The 12,451-nt window shown below is 31.2% G+C and overlaps 1 protein-coding gene across 1 annotated transcript; it reads right to left on the reverse strand.

The window, feature by feature from the left end:
- Positions 1 to 387: 387 nt before the first annotated feature.
- LOC113559891 (suppressor of hairless protein-like) lies at positions 388 to 11,149 on the reverse strand. Its single transcript, XM_026965673.1, has 2 exons — positions 10,596 to 11,149; positions 388 to 3,824 (listed from the first exon to the last, which is right to left on the reverse strand). The coding sequence occupies exon 2, from the start codon at positions 3,818 to 3,820 to the stop codon at positions 2,276 to 2,278; it is 1,545 nt and encodes a 514-aa protein (XP_026821474.1). The 5' UTR covers positions 3,821 to 3,824; positions 10,596 to 11,149; the 3' UTR covers positions 388 to 2,275.
- Between the last annotated feature and the right edge of the window lie 1,302 nt (positions 11,150 to 12,451).

A 12,451-nucleotide genomic window follows, 5' to 3' on the forward strand; every position in this document is an offset into this window, starting at 1 on the left:
TGTATTGTTTAAAAAATTATTCTCAACATAATTATTACAAAATATATATTATCTAAATTCACTCATAGAATGTTCTTATAAATTTCGTGTTTTTAGAACAAATTGTAATAAATAAGTAACATATGATTTTTTAAGCTTGATTCAGTGAATTTATTATAGATCGTAAATGGAGTAAAATACACAATTAAATATTACATTTTTGTAAGATATAACAACGAAAAACAGTTACTACGTTTATACAATTGAGAATTGAATATTCATTTTTAAAACAAGAAAAATTATATATTACATACGTGGTTGTTAATTATCAAAACATAAACATTGAGGAATGATAAAATAGATAAAAACATATTGAACAACCCAAATAAATCACAAACAAAATATACCCACCGAAGAAATAAAATACAATAAATATAATATATATATATATATATATATATATGTGTGTGTTTATAGACGACAGAATTCTCATGAAAATATCTACTGGAAGAAAGCTATACAAGAATAACAAAATAAATGCTCTAAAATATCGATCACAACCATTACAAACTAAATTTTCTTTGGTATTACTGTCTTATAGTTACATTATATAAAATACAATTACACAGTAATAAATTATAGTCATCAAGTGTTTGGCATGAATGGCGGCAAAACTAGTAATTAAATCAACCGAGTTTTAGTTATAACAGGTTAAAAGTAAAAAATAAAATAAAAACACTACGTTTTGTTTATAAAATCAGTCAAGTACAGGTACAGCAATAAGTATTACATACGTATCATATATAATATATAAGTAATAAAATAATTAAAATAAATAAAACACATCGGTACAAAATTTTGTAGCAAGTAGGTGCTACACGTGATGTACGAGAAAATAAACGGATTATTTCAAGATTACGACGTGTGTTAAAAATAAGTTTTTTCATCACAAATTAATAATACTAAAAATAATAATATTAATTCACAGTGATCAGATTTTGTAATATTACCGTTTTCAAATTATATTATACCATTATCTATCACGCACTTTTAACTACAATAATCTTAATGATAAAAAAAATAAATTTAATTTGTATTATACAATACCAAAATTTAAACTACAAAAACGGATTTGGAAACAAATTATCATTGACCATTGCACAATAATATTGTTTTTTAGCACATAATTTAAAGCACCTTAGAATATGCATTTTGCTTTTCTATACTTAAAAAATAAACTTACTAAAAATACTACAAATTAAAAGAGTCACGAATTTCAATAGTAAAGTAATTACTTTTTTCTCTTTTTAATTTTTAGATACGAAAGTCATTATTTTTAATTTGTTGTATTGATCGTTTTATAATTATATGTTTTGTAACATTTATTTGACTTAAAATTGAAAGCTGTTAACAACTTCAATTAACTATCAAACTTGTTCTTACTCTTGTCGATTTGTAGACAAGACTAATTTATGTCAGTAACTAGTAATTTCGTGAGAAGCTTATAGATAATTAAGGTAAGTCATTAAAATCAAAACCGTTTGTAACGGGAGCTAAGACCGAGATAAATATTGCATAGTAATTGATTCACTTTTGAAATTCAAGATATTATATTGTGAGATCCACACACCAAATTACAAATGTATAATTTAAACTTTAAAATATGCAGTAACGTGCTGTATCTATAATGGTTCTCCCAAAACATATCTTAATGACATTGCACAATCATATAATAACAGAACAGGTGTAGCGTTCAATAATATGCCAACAATTATGATCTTGGACTCAAGTAAGAAATTCGTTTGTTTAGCCAATCAAACGGACGGAAAAAATCGTTTACAAGAACAATCGTACAAAATAATTAAAAGGAACTAACTTGCAAACAATTATGTGCAACTAAAAATTACAATACAAATAAAAATAAACTTATTGATTAGAATTCAACTATAAATATAATTACCACCTACTGTCTACACTTTGACATATTTTCTCCATGAAATTGAACAACTAAAATGAATAACTATCATCGTTTAAGAGACGACAAAAACGTTTACATTAGATATTCTCATTTTCTCATTTTATTTTTATGTGATTGTTTAGAAACTGCATGGATTTATGTCAAAATGTTACAGTATTGTACCATCATTAGAGTGTTTATAAATTATTATTTATCCATACCACTTAAAATGCAAAGAAAATTTATAAACAATTTCCAATACACGTTTCTCACATTTTTAATTCATAACAATACTTCATCGAAGTATTTTTTATTGATTCCAAATCATGCTATTCTTCATCATTGATAATCTTTAATATTGGAATGTTGGTTCCACGGAACATCATTTATGGCTGGCTGTAACCTATTATGAGGATGTGGCGCTCGCATAATGTCATCTGTGGGTTGGATGTGATTCCTGGGTCCAGATTCTGGCGTGTATGTAAATGTCAGTCCTGTGGCGTAAATGATACCATCATTTCTTACTAGAGATACTGGTACTTGGGTTGGCTGTCTGACCCACAGCCAATCACCCCTAAATGAGGATATGTCTGGTACAACGGCAAGCATACTCTCCTGGCAGCGGTACATTGTTTCGGATTCAACATCACCAAACCATACTTGTAGGTGAGGTGTAAAATTTTCTCCGGTCAATTCTAACATAGCCACATCACCACCGCCGTTCAAGTTCAAACTGTGAACGACTGGAACAGGTGTTATTGGTGAGTTTACGGGACCCATACCTTCGTAAAACTGATACTCGGCCTTGTCCGTGCTTATAATCGTCCAGCAGGCACCGTCGTTAATCATTTCTTTATTGGGTTCCTTGGGACAAGGTGTTGCTTGAAACTGAATTATACGCTCTTGGGATAAACATAAATACATATGCTCCGTATCTTTCATGTAAAACGCACACTTATGCAATTGGGACACTGGATCATCAGCTTCTAGAAGGGCCATCTGCTTATCGACTTTCCTTATTATAAGTCGAGGCAATGCCATACCAGTGACACTACAGACTAGCTTGATAGTACTACCATAATGAACATATCCATCTCTAACATTAAATTCTTCACTTTCACTTTCATCATCATCTAATAAGTGAATAGTAAATGCACCCCATTGCGTCGAGCTAGCATGAAAATTACCCTTTTCAACGTGCAAATAACGTGTACTGACTGTTTGGGACCTTAACCTATTGAACAACGCTACTTTTGTTCCACTTGCTATACATAAATCGGCATTTTTTAACGATTGTTTTTTCTTTGACGGTTTCGATATAACCTTTATTCGTTTACTATGGAATGTACCAATGTCATAACCAATATTATAAAACATTCTAACCATTAACATAAAATGTTTTCGCTTATCTGAATCTGAAATAAACAACGTTTTGGCAGCACAATATTGCTTTCCGTTATTAAGATCGAGTGGCTGCAACTCTTGATCAGTGCTTCCAATACCAATAAAGGCGCTCATCTGAGAATTAGCTTCAGACACCCCTTCTCTTAACAATTGTTCTTGTCGAAGTCTCCAACCATCGCCAAATAAGTATATGCAAGGGGGTGGACAAAAAAATCGTTTTTCATTACCGTACGATTTCTGAGCTACCTTAGCATGAAGAATAACCAACACTAAATCATTACGATCTCGTAAATATCTCTCCATTGCATCTCTAGTTAGACGTTGTTCAGGTCGAAATTGCATTGGAGCTTCAGGGCCATAGTGGTGAGGCATCCTTGCTGGCACTCCAAGAAGTTCCGCGGAGTTATAACAGCTTAAAGAGCCCACTTCTCCATCATCCGTATCACCATCTTTCTCTGATTTTAGCGTCCAGGTTCCCATAAATCTAAAAAATTCAAAAAATGTATATTTAAAAGTGAGTCAAAACTAAATTCAAAAAAATATTTTTGATTGAATAAAGATAGACCTTATGATTTTCGTTTAAACATAATTTATTTTTATTAAAGTCTAATAAGTTATATTAAAAATTGTGTATAATAAAATAATGGTTTAAAACTATATGAACTACAATTTAACATTTAAAAATTGTTATTCTAAATTATAGACTTAAAGTAGTTATTATTAAGTGTATTCATAGAAAAATAATTTATAACTCCATACATATTATTGTTTATTAATAAGAAAAATTACCACTTTTCTATAGTGAATTGGTCAAGTCTACATTGTCATTAAATAAGTCACTTTAATATATAATATGACCAATTTGAATTCAGTAATAAATCATTGCATATGAAAAGTAAGATTAGTAAGTTTAATAAGTAAGTTAGCTTATGTTACTATAAGCAGATTTTATTATATATTTATACTAATATTAAATTAATTAATTTTACAATAAGTAATATGGTAGGTTTTTTCGAAAAATTTGCATTTTAAAATTGTATTATGTTCATAAAATATACTGATACACGTTAAAACTCTCAAGCGTTCACGAATAACTAAAATAGTAAAATCATTATTATTTGTTTAATATCTAATTTTGTCTAAATTTTAATTTCAAATGCTAATACAAATATTTGAGGAAAATTTTCTCTCTCAAGTACTTATGGTTATTCGTTTTTGAGTTGCCTACACCAACAAAAACAAAATTTATTTTCTCATATACTAGTTTTTTGTAAAAGTACCCGATTTGCTTGATTTAGTTTTTATATTGAAAATTCAAATGAATTTTTGACAACTTTTGACTTCTGAAAGTATCATCTAAATTTAATTTTCTACCTGATACCACTCTCAGAGTTGAAAATCTAAGCATTTTTACCATTTCAATCGTTGGAGATTACGGTCAGAAAAAAAATTATTTAATAATTATCATTACATTCATCGTTCCGCTCAGAAGTTAGAATCTATTACCAGTTAGGCTTAATAAATTATAAAATACCTAATATAAATTTACCCTACACAAAATTTTTTTTTTTAATTTTCTAGTTCAGAAATATCAATGTTAGATTAGATTGATTATTAAATGTATTGAAAATGTATCAATATCATTCGTAGTTCTTCACAATTATCTCGAACTGAAAAACATTTAAAAAATGGCTTTTCTATAGAGTGCTTTTTGTATTTGTTTTCTGATCAATGTATAGCTGTATTTATGTGACATTTTTGAAGAACTTGTGCCACTCAAAAATACTTGTTAACAGACACATAACAATACATCAGGAACCTATAGAAAAAATAAAAGCTTTATCGCCTACCCTCACAGTTTGAATTGCTGATACATAAGCACGTGCATCTGTAGTAATCTTCTGGATCTGTTACTAGTGCTACTATAGATAGGTACTGATCGTAAATGGTAAAGCTCAAACATTAAAACAGAATAACTTTAAGATTTTTATTTGTACATGTGCTTTAACTATTTAAAAAATTATAACATAATCATATAAATAGAATACGTATAATATAGTAGATACGTCAATTTTTTTTTTTCTGTAAAAATAATAATTTAGTAAAACAAATATTTTCGTTCATTTTGGTTATTTAATTTATTTTGTTAAGTTTGCACACGTGTCTTATTATGAAATAAATTCAATTTGAATGAATATAAATAAACTATACATAATGATATAGAATATGATAATACCTATCTATAGAACACGATTACTGCAAAATATAATAAAAGTAACAACCAACTGTAGTGTAAGTAAATACTGTAAGTCTGTAGCCTACTGTAAAATAATGATTATGATTTGATTATAAAAAGTTACACATATTATTTGTAAACGTATGACAATTAAAGTTAGGACTATTTTGATTTATTGTAAAACTATATGTTACATTGTTATATTTATACTACCTAATATGTTAATAATATTCGTTAGAGAACAAACCAACATTGTCTCACAGTGATCACAAATTAAATATTATTAAATATAAATGTGTTTTATACTTTTATTTACATAGGTATTAAAACACAAAAACCTTCGAAATTTCCTAATCAAACACCCTTCTCTCAAGTCTCTAAACAGTGATAATGGTGTACGGAGGTCCTTTGAATTTTGATAATTCGAATTAATGTTGTCGAACAACTCAATCGATACTTTTCCTATTCCCAGCCTACTCACTATAGACTACAGACTCTCCCTTCACAATAGGGATATTCAATTCAATATGTACAGCATGGAAATAGTATTAAGTGCGGTGCATAATGTGTAAAATAACATGTGATAGGGTAGAATATTCAATTAATAAATTGGACACCCTACATGCACTTGAAGGGATAATCTCCTTTTAAGTGCACAAAAATGGACCCCAAAATAATTTATGTAATATATTATACTATTATACTGCAGTAAAAGACTTAGTATAATATTGTATAACGCAAATATGTAGACGTTGAAAACAAAAACAACACGCTATCCTAAATTTCACGGGTTAAAAATAGTGATTATATCGAAATAAAAATATATAATTATTAATATTTTATCATTGACATAAGAACAATTAATTTATATAACATATGTATATTTACGTATTACGTTTTAATCATTTTATTCGTCTCACGATTTAAACATCAGCCTTTTTTCTCTATGAATATAATTATAATACAAATACAAACAACATTGAAATTCAACTGCTATTAAAACAATAATATTTTAAAAAATTATTTGTAACATAAATACTTAAATATTAGTAAAAACTTAAATTATTTTTTATATTGCAAATGTATATCTTTTATTGTTAAAGTTAAATTATTAAAATTAAATTAAAAAATACATAATAAGATTCTACTGTTGTAAATTTATTTTGTATTTCCTATAGTTATTTTCTTCAAAATCCTTATTAATATAAGTATTTTATAGCATTACCAGGTCTACACTATGGATGACTCTTCAGTTTCCATAAAGTATCAATTAAATACCTATATACATATGTATATATTTTATTTATAGTATATTATTGATAATATTTCAATTACTTCTTGTAAATATAATACTATTTTAATTATTTACCATATTAAATGTATCTATTTGTGAAATAAAAAATACAATTTATTACACATTTTATATACAGGTATATAAAACATAATGAATTTTTTCATCGCCTATTACGGTTTTAACATTCACGAAAATAAATAAATTATAATATTGTAATAAGTAATTTATATTACATATAACTCATATAAGTATTATATAAGCAATATAGCTACATATTTTAAAAGTACCTATATTTAACATTTTCAATCATTAATTCAAGGTATAGTAAATACATATCTAAATATCCAAATAGCATAAATTATAATAAAATTATTAAATATACGTAAATACGTAAAATATACCTATTACCTATGGTTTTAATACCGTAGGTAGGTAGTAAAATAATAATATAATATTTGAATAATATTATAATTTAATTTAATTTCAAATACATAAGTTGTCAAAATATCTGTATAAGATTATTATCTATTTATATTATTAGGAAGTATATAATTAGTTTTCTATAAATATAAGTATATATAAAAAAAAAACATTCTTTTTGCATCAAATGATAAATGATTAGTTTCCAATAATTTTTATTAGTCTAATTACATTGAATTTTCATTCAAACGATTGGGCTAAATTAATAAAACTATTCCAAGTATTTGATTCAATGTAATCGTATAACTATATTGATTCATCGTAAAAAATGAATTTCGTAATTTAAAAATAGAAATAAATAATAATTAAATACAAAATAAAATAAACTATCTTGATTATTCATGTCATGGATTATGTAGATTATTGTAATTCCACTAACTAGTAACAGTAGTTACTTCTCAGTTAACAAATTGTGTAAATTTTATTCACAGATTATTTGTATCACGAAATTTTGGACAAAAGTTACTAATATGTAGGCTGAGTCTATGATGACCTTTTTAATTTAATGTCATTAAAATCAAACATGCGAAAATATTTTATTGTTTTAGTTTTTTTATTAAGATAGAAAACTTCAATATCAATTTTCATCAAACATGTGCGACATTTATTTTAGATAGCAGTATAATACATATAATAATATGATTATTTTTTTAACGTGAGTATTCACCAAATTTTACGTATTTTAAAATTCTTTTGGGAAACTCAACCAAAGTAAGTACCTATTTCATTTAAAAAAATATTTATTTTATTTTATACATTTATAAAATGAAATTAATTTATTTCAGCAAAAATATAGTTTTTATCGATTATTGACCAATTATATGAAGTGTACATATTGTGTACTAAAATATTTAGATGCCTCTTTCAAATACCACCATGCAACTAGTTGGGTTATACCCTTTTTACGGACACAACTTAGTCACCATAAGGTATATATTGGACGTAACACGTAAGTAGTATTATCTATTATCAATTCATAGGCACGTGTAGTTATTATTAATTTTTAATTATCGAATTTAAGCATATTTTATACATCATACTACCGTACATGGTACATGTTACATGTCATATGTCACTATAGATGAGAACCAATCACTTCGATTGCAAATATATTATACTTAAAAACTATACGATAAATATTTTAACAATGCATATCAAAACATTCAAGTTCCTATATATTAAAATAAAATAATATTGAATATTCATATACACGTAATTTTAAAATGTTCATCTGCGTGCACTATGGTGTCTAAATAAAATTAGCTTCACTGAAAATATTGTTTTAAATTTAGCACTCAATGCAATTTAGTTTAACCCTTTTAGTTTTAATAATTTTAAATTTTTCTAATAAAATTTTAAAATTTTAAAGTGCCACATTTATAATAAATATACATATATTATACGTATTTGTAAAAAATCTTATTTTATGTTTCTATTTAACTAAAGTTAGTTTATATTTAGAATGTGATATGTATCATTAATTATTACCCCTTCTGTATATATTTTATATATACCTACGGTCTTATTATCAACAAAAATGTATGTTGTAAATGTACAATGTTTATTAATGATTATGTATTCCATGTTTTGATGAACTTAAATAAATTATATCTAGGTAGTTATTCCTCTAATGAAACATTTAACTCCCTGTTTAAAAACAATATAGCACGGGTACAGTGTATAATATGCATATATACAATGTTCTAAATTACGCATAAATGTTTTTTCTTTTGACGACATTGCAATTCATAAATGCATGGTAAGTAGGCAATAAATAAAAATGTGTTTGCATTATTTAAAAAGTTTATTAAATTATGACACCTGTTTATTTTATACCAGGTATTTTACTACTTTACTAGTACAAACGCGTTTACGATTATTAAAGAATATAATATAGTACCTATTATAGTGGATGATCCGTTTGAAATTCACGAGAAAGATTCAATCAAAACTTTAGTTTTAAAAATATTGTTTTAGCCTGCAGCAGTGTTTTGTTTAAGACAGCGCACTTAAGTATAGTTTTTAGTTAATACAAGTATAGGAAGGTATTTGAAACGTTTGTGTTAAAATAAATGTACATGTATGGGTACCTGTATAATTATACTACGAAAACAATTCACTCATTTCACTCTCATTTAGTGAGACTGTATTACTGTAAAGTTTCAAAATAAAAATAACAACAAAGGTCATAAAGAATTTCAAAAATATCGAAAATCGTAAAATTCGGTACGTGATCGACCGTCATAAAATACAAACGAATTTATGTACCGTGTTCCATAATAAACGCGTATTACCTAAATAACATTATACAACATAACAACTATACTACTCATCGTATATAAATATATATATATATATATAGGCATAGACATAGACATATACATATATTATATATGTATTAGATATTTAAACCCCTGCCGCGACATCTAGGTAGGTACCTATATAATAAATGTATGGGTAATAACTAGTAATTAATAACAATATTTACGCCTACTCCTGCTAGCTATCCACGTGAATTTTTCGTGGGTAGTTTAAAAAACACGAATAAATACAAAACGGTTACAATAATATAATTGTAAAAAACGAGATATCACACAGTAAATTATGTACATTTAGTATAATACGTAGGCACGTCAATTATCAGCTCCCAAAATGTTACTGATTTTGTTAGTTGCATAAAAGTATATATTTAGATCTTGTTTAGAACACAATAATAGCTAATAGACTTAATTACGTTTATGGACTATAGTTTTGGTGGATTATTCACTTGATATTAAGTAAACAAATTTGATACGGTTTTGCACTAAGGCCCATGTCGAGTAGGGAGGATGAGAAAAATATTCAACAAAACAATTTCAATTAGAATATCGATAGATACACGAAAGATATTCCCAGATCTCAAAAATATTAGCTACATAGGTAGTTATAGTGTTATACCCATACCATTTAATTAGGTTGATAAACTTGTTTTTTATATTCTTTTTACAATTAATCGTTGGTAGGTACACCTAAAATATACGAGCTTAAATATTTTCGTCCGCACAGGACGTACCCATACGACAGTACCTACATTTGAACTCCTTCGTCCCGAAGACTGGATACCAGCTAAGGTACCTATATCTATACAAAAAAAATATTATCTAAGTATACCTAAAAACCGCGCTTTAACACATTTCGTCGAAATCTTGCGTATGGTAATAGTAAAATTATATTCATATTAATAACAGGCAAGTCAGGTGAATTACCTCGAGTCTTGTTGCCGGTGTCCAGAATAGGAAGAAGAACGACGAGCGGCGGGATGTAGCAGCCCGGCTTAAAGTTCGGCTACTCGTGGAGAGGGTTGAGACTGGAGTGCGACTGATTGACGGACACGAAATTGGGATGTCAATACGAAATCGACGTGCCGGCAGTAATAACGTGTTCGATTATGTGGCGGCGTGCGAGCACGTGAGAGGACACGACGACTCGCGAAACGCGCGTGCTATAGACGACTGACGCGGAGGTAGCCCGCGGTACGCAATCCGGACGAGCTTTTTTCAAAATTAATTAATTTTTTTTTTATTTTCTAAATAAACCTCTGTCGTCGGTGGTCGTGTCGTGATTTTACCCGTCCCGGGACGACGTGTGCGGCGATAGGCGCGAAGTGTCAGAGGGGCTTCGGGCACACCGAGACGGCGACGACAATTGCACACGAGTACACGCGGGCGGCGACCGCGTACGACTGAATGGCGAGTGCTCGACGACGACCCTGTTCGGCGGCGGCGGCGGCGGCGGAAAAACGTGATCCGCGGCGGTGCGCGCAAAAACCGTTCGCGCCGCCGACGAGTGCGCGCGTATGTGTGTGTGTGCGTGTGCGTGTGATATCGGGCGGCGCAAGGGGGAGAATAAAATGGGTAAAGGAAAAAAAAAATATCAAACGTAAAACGAAATAAAGAGGGACCGCGGCGGCCGAGCGGGCCCGGACCAATGGGATCCGTGGGAACATTCCACACTTGTGGCGGCGGCGGCGGCGGCGGCGGCGGCGGTGACGACGACGACGACGGGGCAGCACAGCTCATACCACCGCCACCATCATCGTCATCACCACCACTACCACCACCACCACCGATGTTGCGCTCTCTCGCGACCGTACCGTACTATTTCAATTGCTATTACTATTATCGTGTTTTATGTACATCTACTACTATATATATATCATAGCGTATATAGTCGCTCCGGTTGCCCCGCCGCCGCCGTTGCCTGTAAACCATTCATGCCTAAATCGGCAGTGGCGCTGTACAATATTATACGAATATACATAATATTATGTACAAGAAGTGTGTGTGTGTGTGTGTGTGTGATATTATACGCGTGTACGAACGCATACAAGTGTGCGTGTACGTGTGCGCGCGCGCATCATATATATATATATATGTGTGTATAATACGCGTCGATGCCGCGCGACTCTCCGCGGACGGACGCCCTCCGTCCCGCCCGCCCGTCGTCCAGCCCGCCGTAGCATGACCGACCGACCGACCGACCGGCGACGGCGGCGGCGGCGGTGGGGCGGAGGAACCGATTTCAAGGCGAACTCGCCGGTTCCCACGGTGCGTTTGTGTGTGCGCGCGACGTACACTGTGCAAAGACTGTGGGAACTAGCCGCTACCGACCGGCGGCGGCGGCGGCGGTGACGACGGCGGTGACGGCGGTGACGACGGCGGTGACGGCGGTGACGACGGCGGCGGCGGCGACGACGACGACGACGACGGCAACGGCAACGGCGGTGGTGGCGGTGGCAGCGCGGCCCGACGACGATCTTTACTCCAATATTGCCTACCGCCCCGCCCCCGCACTCCGTCGCTACGCACCCGTTACCCACCCCCGCCCCCGCACACCCGCCCGTCGACAAAGATTCCCGTATAGTAATAATAATAATAATAATAATATATTGTTTATATTACGTTTAAGTCGTCCGCGTTTTTCATGCTACTCCGGTGTAATTGCGTACATCCGCACGATGAATCGCTTCCGCGCGCGCGACGTTTTATGGCTATTCTCGTGTGTGCACTACGATGCCCACGACGACCGTACCCGCGGTAGACGTACGCATAGTGCGGTATAG

Source organism: Rhopalosiphum maidis, chromosome 3 (assembly GCF_003676215.2).
Source record: "Rhopalosiphum maidis isolate BTI-1 chromosome 3, ASM367621v3, whole genome shotgun sequence".
Taxonomy (NCBI): domain Eukaryota; kingdom Metazoa; phylum Arthropoda; class Insecta; order Hemiptera; family Aphididae; genus Rhopalosiphum; species Rhopalosiphum maidis.